The sequence below is a fragment of the Elgaria multicarinata genome, chromosome 3 (genome assembly GCF_023053635.1).
Source record: "Elgaria multicarinata webbii isolate HBS135686 ecotype San Diego chromosome 3, rElgMul1.1.pri, whole genome shotgun sequence".
Lineage (NCBI taxonomy): Eukaryota > Metazoa > Chordata > Lepidosauria > Squamata > Anguidae > Elgaria > Elgaria multicarinata.
Window position 1 is genome coordinate 61,624,999 of NC_086173.1, and position 15,383 is coordinate 61,640,381.

General features: G+C 44.0%; 1 protein-coding gene across 1 annotated transcript in view; it reads right to left on the reverse strand.

Annotated features, from left to right (window-relative positions):
• Positions 1 to 6,440: 6,440 nt before the first annotated feature.
• Positions 6,441 to 15,383, reverse strand: part of DNAH9 (dynein axonemal heavy chain 9) — a 213,083-nt gene continuing 204,140 nt past the window's right edge. The window contains exons 60-61 of the mRNA XM_063120447.1: positions 14,980 to 15,369; positions 6,441 to 6,668 (exon numbers count right to left, since the gene is read on the reverse strand). Of these exons, the coding sequence (XP_062976517.1) occupies positions 6,441 to 6,668; positions 14,980 to 15,369 (618 nt within the window). The remainder of the gene's footprint in view (positions 6,669 to 14,979; positions 15,370 to 15,383) is intronic.

Here is a 15,383-nt window from a genome sequence, read left to right on the forward strand (position 1 = left end):
AAGAAAAGAAATGGCCCTGTGAATAAGCATTCAGGAACTATGAAATATTGAAAAAATATAGATAAGTAGAGGAACACCCCTTACAAATGGACTAGCAGCCTGCCTTGGTATGAGGCAACTTCCTTTGTTCCCAATTCATGCATAGAAGCCACATTTCTAGTGTACCCGTAACAAAGATATAGGGCCTGTTCAGACAAAAAATTAAGCCATGGGTAGGCCACTAACCCGTTTGCAGCAAATGGTTAGTGATCATGTTAAACCATGTTTATATAGCCAGCATGGTTAGGATGGTTCACACGACGACACACTAAGCCATAATGTTCCGCTCAAAATGCTTAAGCAACATGGCTTAGCATGTCATCTGAACAGGGTCATAGGCTCACCCTGGCAGGTGTATATACTGGGAATACTGTGCTTGCAGGCCAAAGGGAAACTGATATAGGAGAAATTAGGTAAATTCTGAAAGGTAAAAGCTAGTAAAAGTAATAGAGGTCCACAATTCACATAATACATCACACACTTTGCCATGTTAGTAACTCCTGCTTCCTAAACCTCGTTCCTAAAGGTTAATACATTTATACCAGCAAGTGCCTGCAATAATGCAGCATTACAACACATTATTCACAGACAAGAACTACCGCATTATTGACTATAGAGACTCTGCTCAGAGCTCTACAAAAGGCCTTGCAAATTCAGGAAACATTTTAAATTAAGTGCATTTGTAAATGCATGTGCTGAATTGTCTGGCCAATTACAGACATTTAATAAACCACTCATAATAAATAAACTGCATGAGTCTAAGAGCCAATTTCAGGATAAAGGCACGACAGCCGCCCTTGCACAGTAGGAAACATGCCCATGGTTGGGAGTTTTGTTGCAAATAATCTATAAATTATGTATAGCATTTATCCATCAATGAGCTCGGATTGGAGCCACAGCCATTTTCAATGTGAGAGTGCCAAATAGAAAATTAAGAAATAAATTCAGTTTGTCCCTAAAGAACCCCTGGCTCCCACATGATGCAATGCTGCAGCAGTGCTTCCTTTTGTGCCAGTGTCCCCCGCACAGCCGCCACGGTTAATTTGCTTAGAGCTTGCCTAGATTTTCAATCAGCTCCGTTTGCATGGGCTGCAGTGTCTATTGCTGGTCTGGCTGTGAGTGCCGATTGGACTAAGAGTGCAATTCTATACATGTCTACTCAGACATAGGTGCTACTGAGTTTAATGGGGTTTACTCCCAAATAAGACAGCCTAAATCACTTGTTGGACAAAACAAAGCACTTCTAGGGGCATACATGCGGCACTGAGGGTGGCCACCATGGCCATTACCATAAAGAATAATGTAAGTTTCCATGCTTCACATAATTGGACACCATAATTGGTGTCAACGTACAATGGGTTGAATCAGAGATTGTCAGTACTGTCAAGAGAGCCCAACAGCAACACCAGCAAATACCTGCCGTTATTATCCCGAGGTCCAAGCCATCATGCAGAAAGGAACATCCATAACAAAGCTCTTCCACTCAATTGACTTGAAGCTGAGATATGTGCCCAAAGAGTACATGATGCAGGAAAGCAAGGAAACAGGCAGGTTGGGGAAAGATATGGAAGATGTACTTACTCATACAAAGACCCAGGCCTGACCAGGAAGCATTTATAGCTAGGCCAAAGCAGAAAGCATCCAGTGGGGTGTCATGGTAATAGAGCCATGCTGGAGAAGGAACTCAACAGCACTGACCTTTCTGCTATTCCTCTGTTGCAGCTTTGATTGGCTCACCGTGAGAGGCATCAGCATATAGACTGGAGATTTCCATTCCAAATCCTACCTGTTCCTCCTCCTCCTCCTCTGACTGATATTTGATGAAAGCAAGGCTGAATACATATGGGGGGCACTTTATCAATTTTGTGAGGGACTTGCAAGGTTTCCCTCACTTACCAGTCGCCCTGATACAGTGACATTAAACCTCCCCTGTGGTGCTGGGTGTTTTGTTTTGTTTTCATTTTTACCCACAAGTCACTGGATTGCCCTCACTCTGACTTGGCTTCAGGCACCTTCATGCAGACAAATCTCATTGCGAAGTAGTCAGTGAAGCAATTGGTGTCATGATTGATGAAGTCTGGCCGTTTGGTGTTCTTTTACCTGCATTTCCTGGCTTCTCTGCCACCATCATCTCCCCTGCACCCATGAAGCCCTTTTGAAAAGGTTAAACCTGTGGAAATCAGCTCTTCAGGGGGGAGAGGACATACAGCCCTCCCACCTCTCCTTTTCTCACCCAATATCTGATGAGCGGAATCTGAGCCTGCATTGGCTGCTTCCAGTTTCACTGTTATGAGTCTTGCAACACAGTCCCTCCCCCATTACTTTTGAACAGCCAGTGTGTTCTTAATTTGGAAAACAGATGGAATTCCTTTTTTGTGCTACAGTACAAATAATAACCAATACATGGGGGGAAAGGCAAAGGTTCAGAGGTTTTGACTCGAGATTGCTATGGCTGGCATGGTAACACCACACACTTTTGCCCTTGCCATGCAGACAAGTCTTCAGCAAGTGTCAAATTATTGTAAGGATTGTATGGAGCCGCAGTGATAGGCAGCATCCACGGCTTGCAGAAGAGCATGCCTCAGCAGCGAGGGAGCCCTTGCAAGTCTTCTATTGTGCTGCTCTGTTGAATCAATATCCTGAGTGCGTTGTAGAAGCTGACCGTCCAAAACTATCAAAATCCATTAGGTCAGAGCTTGCTTTTAATATTCTAGTCTCCTTAATTAAAATTCCAGGGGACTCATAATCCTACAGTGTTATATAGGAACTGTATGCTGATTGGGGGTGGCGGCATCTTACTATTTCTATTTAACTCAGGGTGGATTGTGGTGGGAAACCTCCAGAGAATACAGCTGTACCATTATGTTATGAGTTCCTTTATTGACTTCCATTTAATTTTCACTAAATCACTGAATTATAACAATGTGCATCACATATCCATTTGGTTTAATCAGTCATAAGTGTGTCCTGCCCAATCTCCTCTGGTGGCCCACGTACTCCTTCTGTGTCCTCATTACAACAGCAAGACGAAGGAGAGAAAAGAGCAGGAAGGCAGAGGCAGCATCTTGAGCAGTAGGTTTTATAGTCTTCCTCTGCAGGCATTTCCCTGCCCGCCCGCCCCCTTTTTTCAGAGTTCTTTTTATTAGCAAATGGCTGGAATGGCTTCTCACAGTATTAAAGCTGTTTTGCACTAGTGATTCTTGATTAACCAAAGAAGAGTCAAAGTATACAACGGTGTATTATAAAATGGCCAAGTACCAGCACTGCTTACAATGCAAGTTAGATTCCAGCAAAGCAATTGTACCACTAATACTTCCACAGGTCAGATGCGGACAGATGCACATTATCTGCCCCATGGATTTGCACATGTGCAAACACAATCTAGATGGCTTTGCCAATTATCAGATGACTCTCAGCAACCAAGAGATCGCCTTGGATTGGCCCACTTGTCATGGATTTCAATAGCTGTTGACTCCCAGGCAGCTAGCAGTATTCATCAACTGAGAAGTTGCCTTGAGTAGAACCACCTCTGGACAGCCCTGCTTTGGGTCCATCTGGCAATGACTTCAGGGAAGAGGATTGTCTTTCATTTGTTGCAATTGCCTTAGAAAATTTAGTAATAGTAATGAAGTCTCTTATAGCATTTGTGATTCCTGGTAAAATACAAGACATTCAGATCAAACAGGGAAGACTAGCATTTGAACCTTGCAGGCATTCAAAAAGTTGTGAACTAAGGTGGCAACAGAGTCTCCAAAAGACAAATTGCACTAAGAACATACACTGAACATCATTAGAAGAATATAAAGATTTCCAAACTATTCATTTACAGGCAAAAATAATAATAAACCATACTCAGTGGTTGATATGGGTTGAGTGTGGGTTGTTGTTGAACCCTAAGGTTATTGTGTTGTCTGAACCCAGCTGCACTAACAAACCATGGCTTGTTAACCATAAACAACCCATAGTTTGCAACCCAAAAACAATTGATGGGATCTCAGTGTGGCTCGTTTGAGAAAAATAAGCCACCCCACGGAAAATGTGCTGGTTTTAGACAACAATCCACAATTCAATGACAACTCAAACTCAACCACTGAGTGTGGGTTATCTTACTGTGAGAACTCAATCACTGCATTATTCATTCTAAGGGACTTTGCCTGCATTTAGATAGAATTGACATAGTAAGCCAAGATAAGCAGATGTCTTTGCCTTCACCCACAGTCACCTCCCTTCTGAGTGTGCCACAATTAAACCAGGAAGTCTACTATTCAATTGACAATAGTTTCACAGTATGTCCAAACCAGGAAATAATCACCAGATTCACAAGAAGCCAGGATAGTAAACCAACTTTAAACCATGTTTTAAGATTCTTGCTTGTTCCAAAGCAGGTAACCGTTTTTTCAGTTGAGATGTAACAGGTTAACATCTGAACCGAAGACTTCCTAGTTTAATCAATGTGCCACGAATGGAGGAGGCAGTGTGAGAAGTGAGTATTATTGAACCAACTAGAAACAGTCACTACAGCACTGCACTAGATAGGTCTTTGGTCTAATTCAGCACGAGTCTTCTTATGATTGTAGGAAAGGAAATGCTTTATGTAGGCAAAAGCGTTACACATATCTCAATTTATTAAGCTCAGATGTGATAATCGGAAACAGGCCTTTGTGTATCTGTGATAAATTCACAGAAAAGTATCCAATAAATTCAAAATAAGGATTCATGCCATTGCCAAACATGTGAGCTATGTGAGCTATCTCATAGTCAGAAAAGACAGGTTTTAATAACTAGCACTATTGGTTTTGTACTTTCTGAGATAATTCTATCTCACAGTTTATGGCTGTGAGTCACCTGGTGGACCCAAACTGGGCAGAAAGATGAGATAGGAATGTGTTAAAGAAATAAATACCCACTCTTCTCTCCCATTCCGCATACACGCACTTTGAGCAGCCAGGAATTGTTAGGGGACGCGGAGGCAATCTCCTAACAATACAGGTCAAATAAAATTTTATTAGGAATCTTAAACCACTGAAATGTTTAGTTTACTTTCCTCACAACAGGTTTCACCTTGCTTAATAGCTATATGAAAACTTGCTTTCTCTCAGCCTTCCTAGAGTGTAATTCTTCTGTAATCTGTAAAGGAAGGTGTTAGCCTTGGATCCTTTATGCCTCATGATGTTGTGTATGATGTGAGGGCAAATCTTTAACTTGCTTTGTCTGGTGAGATAAGCATCTTTCAGGGGTTACTGAAGTAGAATTAATCCTCTCTCTGTGTGAGGAATTCAGTGTATCATTCTGCAGTGTAAATGACTGATTCCATTGAAGTAAAGGGAAGCACTCTCATTTGTACAATGGAGGATCTTCACCTGTCTCTATAGCCCCAGCTGTCTCTTTCAATCAATCTTGCAACGTGAGTTGCACCATTCACTTTCAGGACAGAGCCTCTTTGGAAGAGCTTATGGAATCTTTTATAGTAAAAAAAAAAAAGCCAGCATAAGACAGCTTTTTTCTTACATTGTCCCATGGTGACATTTTCTCATAAAATGTGGCCCCAATTGTAGATAAGATCTAAAATTCATTATATATATATATATATATATATATATATATATATATATATATATCTTGGTTAAATACAAACACTGGAATAAACTGATCCTTGATGGCAGTTCAGACATCCATGTTTGTCACTTGATTACTCAACATTTGATGACTTGCAGCTTAATGTGTGGAATGGGTTTCACTGGAAAAATGTATCTGAGCTGATGTTTGGAAGACACAAAAGTACTGTCTGTTCTGTGCCATCGTCACATACTATGTAAAGTACTGATATTGAGCTTTAAAGTTCCTCGTGGCTTGGGTCTAGGCTACTCAGAGGATGGCCTGTCTTTACATCAGCCTGCTAATTTCCTAAAGACTCTTCTCTGAGTGCACCCACCAAAGGACTTATGGGGGGGGGGGGTGACTGGAGAGAGGGACTTTCAGGTGGTGGCTCCCTGCCTATGGAATGCTCTGTCCAGGGAGGATCACTTGGTGCCTATTTTGTCATCCTTTTGGTACCAGGCAAAGGCCCTTTTCATTTCCCCAGGCCTTTTAAGAACATTCAACCATAAGCAGATTGGTTTGTATGCTTCCTTTACCTGCTATTTTTGACATTTTGACTGTTATATATTGTTTTTATTTATTTATAGGTAAGCCAACATGGTAAATTGTATTTGAAGGGCAGGGTGAAAATCTTTAAAATTTTAAACCTGTGTGATCTGAAATGGCTCAACTCAGACACGCAATTCAACACTCTTTGAATGATGTACACACATGTGTGAACCAGCATTGGACATTAATTCATTCTGCAATTAATTCATTCTGACTTTTCTGGTGAGTCTGTTGGGAAAGGTTTGAGCCCAAGTCTAGATTTGCAGCAGGAGTGCTACCCCTGCCAAAACCCATTTGGAAGGCTTCTCTTTAGTCTTCAGATTAAAAGTCCAGACGTAGGTTGGGCCCCGTTGGCGGGTTTTGTAGACAGGACATGGATACACGTTGCGGGTGTCCTGCTTGTCAACAGGGATGGCTTTGATGAAAATAACTGGCATTGATGGAGTCAGGTCCTTCAATCGGGCATCAGCAATTAGCCCAGTCTGTGGAGAACACCGAGAAAAAATGTGAGGCATTGCTAACCCCACCTTTCTTTTATCCGTACTGCTGTGCCCACATGCCTCTGCCTCTGCTGTATCCCACCATCTATTATTTGTCTGCTCCCCTGAACTGAATTCCTGCAAGTTCCCTGGAACTGTTAATTCACAGAGAGAGAGAGAGAGAGAGAGAGAGAGAGAGAGAGAGAGAGAGAGAGAGAGAGAGAGAGAGAGAGAGAGAGAGAGAAAACCACACCAGTGTCCTTCTCCCAGGTGAATTATTCTGTTACCAAGCCTGAGTTCAAATGATACTGCATATGGAATTTTCCATGTAAACTAACACTGACCATGCTATTGCAAATCGGCTAAAAGTGGCAACAGTGCCACATAAAATGTTAGTTGCCTCTCAGCAAGCACATCTCAATTAAGTGCATAGAAAATCAAGCTTTGGGCCTATGCACTCAACAGCAGACCTGACCTGCAGGTACCTGTCCTTTCCCCCCCTAAGTGAGGTTAACAGCAGCTTAAGGGAAGGCAATTTAGATCAGGAAAATTGTGCAAGAGGAAAGAGGTTACGCACACCTCTCCAACGCTACTGCTTCAATCAGATTCCGAGCCCCCTGAAACTACTTTTAAGCACAAAACCAAACAATGAGTGATCCAATCATGGATCTCACATGCAATGTATATCTTTAAAGCAGAGCCTTGGCATTGTTAGCAGCACCAGCAACTGATTGGCCAGTACACAGTTATAATAGAACAAACACAAGGTAGGCAACAAGCTTTGAGTTAGGCTCAAATAGTAGTTCCTAAGTGAGTGGAGATCAGAATAAAAAGAATGGACATCTGAATATTTCCAAGCCTGATTCAAGGTGCTGATTCTGACCTATAAAGCCTTACATGCATGAACTGACCTGTACACTACACGGGTGTGGGTGTAATGGCTTGTTGTCACGTGGGAACCCGACGTGGGTGAGCTGTTGAGGTGGTTAACCAGCCACCCACAACCCTAAAACAGCCCATGCTTCCTCCGTGGCACTCCAGGCCTTTTTGGGGTGGAGTGGGATAGGAGAGGAGGACAACTGCTGTGGGGAGGGGGCTGGAAGAGTTTTCCTGCTTCCAGACTATATTTTCTAGTGGGCTGTATGCACTACTGAAACACACCCAAAACCTGTGAGAGATCCATCTCTGGCTAGGCCATGTCAGGATAGGGGAGAGAAGGAGAAGTCGAGAAAAACAAAAAGTTATGGTTAATCAGATTCATTTTTTATTAAGTTTAAAGATCAGCAGGCTCATAAGGAGCCATGCTGAAACTGTGCCACCTGGCTGGAGGAGGAGTCATTCATCATGCTGGCCCTGCCTCCTAGAAGACAGGAGAGGATATCCCAGAAGAGAATGACTGTTCTCCTGCCTTCTCTCAGAGAACAAGGAGGAAAGCTTTCCCTGGAGATTCACATCACCCATTACGCCTAATATCCTTACGTTTGTGCTGTGTAGTGATGAGGGGTTTATATCAAATGTAACCTTCTGATCAGCTTATTTATTTGAAAGAAAACAATTTGCATTCTGATAGGCACATACCATAGCAAACAATCTTGATCTCTTTACAACACCAACAGTATGTACCCTGTTCTATTAAGGTAATTCTGATCATAGATAGCGCCGACACAGTTTAAGATTTCCAAAGCAGCAGGCAAACATTAACTAATCCTTGCAACAACAACTCTTCTGGGAGCTGGTCTTGCAACTGATTTCAACTTGCAGTTCAACCTTAATTTTTTTAAAAGTGACTTTTGAGCAGCTACCCTGTTGTTTGAGAGGAACAAAGGAAATCAGTTGCTCATGAAATAGCACCCCACCCTCTATTTTTCAACTGACAATGTTTTCAATCTCTCTCAGATCACTCCATGGCATTAATCCATGTTTTTATTTGCATATTTATCCCTGTTGATCAAAGGAAGTTTTAACTGGGAAGCAACCATTTTTGCAGCCTGGAAATATCATGTGATACACAGGTGTGTATGTGGGGGGGGGGGAGGGGGAGGAGATGTATGCCTGAACATGTGAACTCTCTGTGTGCTGAAATAATCAGTCAACCCCAAAGGAATTCTTAGGCAGGGCCTGACACATCTTTATCCTACTTTTCAGCATAACATTGCTAACAATACAGAGATTATAAAAACTGTCAGTTAAAGCATACAATGAAACTACAGAAAATATTATAAAACAACAAAGCAAAGTGGTAAAACTGCAAAGAATTAAAACAGCCGTTCCCAGCCAGATGCCTTCCAGATGTTGGACTGCAACTCCCATGATCCCTAACCAGATCAATGCCATATTCCAAACATCTGGAAGGCACCAGGTTGGGATAGGCTGGATGTAAACAAAAAGACAAAAATGAAAAAACATCTTCAAACTCATATTACATATGAATTCCAGCCTTCCTCCAAGGACCTGAAGGAGGTTTACCTGAGGTGTTCTCCATTTTATCCTCAGAGTCACAACCATCTTTTGGAGCCAGATAGGCTCAGAGATTGTGAGTCTCCAAGGGTCACCCAGTGAAGTTCATGGCTAGTGAGGATTTTAACTCAACACCACACCACCCCGTTGAAGTAAATGATAACCCACTACACCACTAAATCTTGGGACCAGGATATGCAGCAGACCGCCTTCCCTTATATACACCCAGGCGACATTTACGATCCTCAGAGGAGGCCCTGCTCGTCATTCTGACACAAAGAGAATGTCATGAAGAACCTCAACAGCAGGCCTTCTCTATAGCGGCACCCACCCTCTGGAAAACCCTCCCTCGTGCAGTTCGGAGGCGGAAAATGTAATATCTTTTAAACACCTTCTAAAAACACATATTTTTAAACAAGCCTTCCCTGAACTGTAACTTATTCTGGTTTTATGTGATTTTTAAAGTTTTAAATTGGATTTTATGGCTGTTGGGCAGTATAAAGATGATGATGATGATGATGATGATGATACATCATCTTCTCCCAACCCAGTGCCCTCCTCCAGATCTGTTGGACTGTAACTCCCATCATGCTCAACTAGCATGGCCATTGACCCATGAAAACTAAAGGGGTCTCTATGGCTTTAGGAAAGTGGCCAGTTTAGTTTTCTGCCAACAGGCTACACACTCCCCATTCGATGCACTCACAGTAAGCTAGCAATAGAAAGACACCTGAAAAAAATAAGTACAATGTACCTTGAAAGAACACTTTGATGACTATATACCCTTGAAGAGAAATGAGACACAAGTGTGCATTTAAGAACAGAACTACATCCTACACACAAATGTCTTTAACTAAACCCTGACACCCACTTCTAGTTGGCAAAACAAGCTTTGGGAAGGGGCAATTTAGAACTGGGAAAAATGCAATGAGGGAGTGGAGAATTACCTCCCAAATCGCTTTCCTCCTCCCCTCCTGTGTGGGGTTATGGCCATAAAGCTACCCTTGCAAACCCAACTTCTCTGCTCTAGACTGCTCCTCCAAAGCAGCTATTCCCTACAGGAAGCAATCATTTGAAGCCTCGTTCAAGCATTTGGAAATCCAAAGCATGGGGAGGAGACAGGAATGCATGCACCAGCCCTGCCCTCTCCTCTGCTGACTTCCCTGTGTTGACAGGGAAGGCTTGAAGAGAGGTCAGTATGGAGAGGTTGAGTGTGAAAGGGACTGCGTTCTCTCCACGCTTCTGATTCCTGAATGCCTTGAATTAAACATGTATAATATATAGTTCTTGTCCTTAACAGAAAATATTTACTGGTTGAGCACACATGGTGACATGAAAAGCGCTTCATATGGATGTGTCTTGTAGGGCTATGCACAGCCCCCTCCCCAATTTGACTCGGAGACCAATTCAGAGCTCCCACATGAGCCCTGATTTGACTCAGGATGCCTCGGCACCACACTGGCCCGCTTCAGATGTGGTTCCAAATCCGAAGCAGGTAGGGTGCTGCAGTTTCCAAGCCATCCCTGGGTGCCCAGGAAAGCCAGGCACAAGGCCAACTGGGAGTCCGTTTCCAGTCCCCATAGTTTACTACAGGCCAGGGCAGCTCTCATGAAGGATGGGTGGCTCACTGGCACACATGGAGGCTTCATGTAAATCCCACTGGCGGGGGTGGGGGGAGGAACAGCTGGCCATTGGGCCAAATCAGTCCAAAACACCTTGTCTCTTTGGGCAGCCCAATCTAGTCACAAACCAGATTCAGCTCGAATCGACCCGCTTTGACTTGGATTCAGCGTTCGGGACCGAGGCAAAGCACACTCCTATTTAGAAGTACTCTGACTATTTAGCTGGTGCAGAAGTCAGCCTGGGCTGCTCCCACTTTTTAGAGCAGCGTCATACATTACATGTCAGCAAACTCATGTTGGCCACTGCACATACCCTTGGTGGCAGGGAAACATGCAAATCCATTGGTGCACGTGCTTATATAATAAGTGCATTTGCAAACTCATATTTGTTGTGCACAAACAGTACATACATTTTATATGTACACAGAAAACACAAATTGCGTGAAACAGGCTTTTAGGCAGACAGAATTATGCTATATAGAGCTTGATGGTTTAGGCTATTCAACACTTTCCCTCCCGGAGGTTCTTGTATGTTATTTATGCGTTTAGTAAAGCTGAAAGTGGAGTCATCCACTAGAAAGATCCCCCGCCCCCCGCTTCATTATAATGCTACTGCTGTTATCCTCATTGCCTGGTTTTACCAAAACGTCTTGCCTGAGAAATCCTGCTCTCTGCCGTTGGTGGAAAACTAACAAGAGAAAAGAGGCACAAATGGAGCAGTCAATGCCAAACTGAATTATCTTTCAGCTATTCCTCATCGGAACAAGGACATTTCTACAATACGGGGCAAGGTTGTCTGCACACATAATTCGTCTGCCTTTAACAACATTTATACTAGCTGGGAATTTAGACCCTTATAAAATCCATTTAGTTTTCTTTTGTTAAATAGGAGGCGGTTATAGATTGGTTCATAAATGTAAGCCACCCACGTAATAATACGGATATGTACATAAATACAGAAGATTCATCTGAGTACAGGGCAGTAGGGGAACGACCGTCTTTAGCTGCAGCCATCATCTCACAGTGGAATGTCTTTTCTGAAGTGGAATAGCTCCCCAAAGCGATTACCTTGAACTTCAGAGCTCATGTTCTTACCAAAGGATTAATTTTCCGTGGATCTGCAACCCAGAAAAACTGAATGCACATAGCAGAGTTGATCATTCTTTATACTGGCATCTGCATTTGTCCACACAAGAATACACACGTAGCTAACAGACGGTATTGGACGCAGAATCAATGGGCCCATTTCAACACAGAAGTGTCTTCATATCCCTTCACTACTGTCAAAAACAGTTCAGGCACAGAGAGGGAATGGCCATTATTATTAGCGTGTTGTAGCAGAGAAACATCTACTTATGGGAATGCATTGGGGAAATGCTATTGCAGCTCTTGTTTGAGGTGCCAGTTAAGTCCCCATATCATGCTGCCACAACTGCAGGGCTGAGGACTCCAAGCTAGTCACTTTGTGATTGGGGTGGACGGGAGTGCAGCGTAGATACAAGTATATGATTTCTGAGCCATGGTTGGAGATAACGAGGAGATATGCCTGTGTACGACTCGTCCTCCATTGGGAGGGGAATCCCTTTGTTATTTCTGATCACAAACTGGAGATTACAAGGGGATTCCTCTCCTTGCCTCCTCACAAAGCCCCAGGTGGCCTTCAGACTAGGGGATAGAGCTTGGGCAAGTGGCTCACAGGGGAGCCCAAGCCTCTATGAGCCAGATGGGCAACCTGCATGGGCTAGATTAGGCCTGTGGGCTAGAGGTGGCCCTCCCCTGAAATTATGCTTGTCTGACAAACCTTCAACAATTTCCCTCATCTTGGCCATTGTCATGCCATATTTCCACATTTCTACATATTCAACATATCCACACCATCATCATCATCACCATAGCAGCTTAATTGGGGGGGGTGACATTACACCATGCCTGACCTCCAGTTTGCACAACATCCCTGCTATCGGATCCCATTCTCCTTCAGACTGCCTTTCCAGGCTTGGTTTCAGCCTCTGCTTGGAGCTCTGCATTTGGGGCTGGCCCTGCCAACCAAGGCAGCCTGTGACCCCCAGAGCCTGACCAGTCCTGTACTGCACTCTGAGTTAGCTTCCGAATTAGCTTCTCCATCTCATGCTCAAGCAGGACGATATCCCAAAGTGAGGAAGATGTAAGAGATTTGTCAGCATGATCCAGAGAGAGTTAAGAAATGCCTAGGGATGGAGTTTAGGTCCTACATTTTGCTGTTCTTGAAGTTAGCAAGAGAGTAGAGGATGTTTGCCACCCCTTTCTCAAATATTATTTAAACAAAAGATGCTTTGCTTACTGGTGCTCTTATAAATGGTCCATAAACTTTGGAAGGCGTGTGCAAATGCCAGCTTCCTTGCAATGCAGTCTGCCCACCCCTGTGCTGATGTACTAGCTACTGGTCAAAGACCAGAAAGCCATCCTCTGATCCCCCAAGTGGACTTCCCCTCTGCCTGAGGGGAAGCTGCTTCTAGATTCTGCTAAGCACAGACTGCCTGAGGGGTTTCTGGGTGCAGCCCTCTCCGTGAAAAATGCTACCAATAAGCCAAACCTGAAGAACCCACCCTGAGGAGGCTGATCTTCTGCCTGACTTCTGCTACTCTACCAAGCTGTTATTTGCTGCATTATTTCTGGATGCCTCCTTTCCATAGCTGGGCAGGAACAGCAACAGCACAGCTCCTGCCAGGCACAGACAGACATCTTGCTCTATTTATAGGGAAATGGAGGCTAAGGAGAGCCGCACCCCGTGCCAGTCACCCCGTTACACGGATGCCTCCTCGGAAGCTCTGCAGGTGCTCTGGCCCCACCCTGCAGCTTCAGCCGTGGCTCATTCTCCGCTGGGACTGATGCAGGATCAGGAAACCTACCACCGAGATGGCTCTGATCTCTGGTGCTTTGAAATGACCGTGGCTAAGGAACAAAAGAAAGCCCTTGTTTTGAAAGCCATTTGTTATGGGACAAGAGCCAATAAGACTTTTAGCTTCAAGGCTGACAGCAACAGCTGCTCCTTTTGGCAGAACTGTGGGTGCTCTGTGCCAAAAAGAGAGGGGGAGAAATCCCAATTCTGCACCAAGCGTAACGCAAACCACGCACCATGGAAATGCAAATTCTGATATCAGAGTAAATTGTAGAAATTCTTCAAAGCCCATGGCCAGGATTTGCCAGGGGTGGGGGAGCGCAGAGGAGAACAAGAAAAAGGTAGCGAGAATGAATAGATTAGAGCAGAGCCGAAATCGTTCTTTTTCATTTTTTTATGGTGTCTTAAAGCACTTCCATTTTTCAGGTGTGTTTTCGATGGCCTCTGCCACATTTTGTCTCTTTTTTCATCCAAGTCCTGGATGCTAGAAAGAAGTTTGCAAAAGCCCCCCAGTGTCACTTTAAAAAAAAAAAGATTCTAGGGAACTGTGCAGTCCCTGAACTAGCTCACAGGGTACAGCTTAGGAAAGTTCCCAAGCCTTGGGAGCAAAAGAGTTGTGCTATCCCAGCTCTTGCTTGATCAAACTTAGAGAAGCTCTCTGACCTGACCAGGCTAAAGTTTAGCCCAGACGCTTTATATAGTCTGTAAGTCCTCTCTCTAGCCACCGCCCCTCCCTCCAGTCCTGCCTACAGTCACATGGGCTGCACAACTCCCAAGGTCTGGGAGTTTCTGTGAGCTGTACCCTATAGGGTGTGGATGGATCGCACCGTTCCTTGGATTTTTGCACAGTTCTGTCAAGGTTCTCATTAATGTCAAAGATTGTGGATGGAAAGCAGAGCGACATTTCCGACGTTCATGCAATTCTCCCTCAATGAAACATGCACATTTCAACATGGAAATGGAAAATCACATCAGGTCGGCTCAGCAAGAATATAAATGCAAAGGCAAGAGGTAGGAAACGCTAGCTGCCAAGGCGTCCAGAGTCCATTCTCACCACCTCCTTCTCCCAATGGAAGTAGTGATCGACCTCCCACTTCAAATGTAATTAGACGCTTTCCGCACACTTCAAAGTTATTTTTCTATGCAACTGTAGAAGTTTGTGATTGCTATTTGAAATGAGAGCATTCTCAGGATGCTCTCGTTTCTATAGTATCTCTATAGGTTCTGTAGTATCTAGGTATGTAAGAAAATAAATAAATTTATTCCTGGAATTTGGTTTCGCAGTAACAATAAACATTCCATTCCCTTATCATGGCAGCTTAGCATGTCTCAACAAACCTCCAATACTCCTGTTTACCTGCATGTCCCAGCGTGCACCCTCCATGAACAAGCCATGGACATATGCCCCTTCCCGTGGCGGGCTGGTGAAATCCTCACGGTTCTTCTTGGTCACATCACACTGCAGGGTCATTTTGTCCAGAGGCCACTCATTTTTTCGGGCCATGGACTGCATTATGGCTGTCAAGAAAGACTGTGGGTTAAAGAATCCTGCCAGCCACACCACAGATGGCAGCAAGAAGTCCCCTGTCCATGTCTCCAGCTCCTTGATACGGTTGAGAAGGTCAGCAAACCAACCGCCTAGACCAGCCATGGAAGGGTAAGCCCTCCTGGTCCACGACTCAGGCACCGTGTCTAAGAAGATGGCGTTCTGTAAGGTCTCCATATCACTCGTCATGGTTAATTCGCCCTAAAAAATGTGTA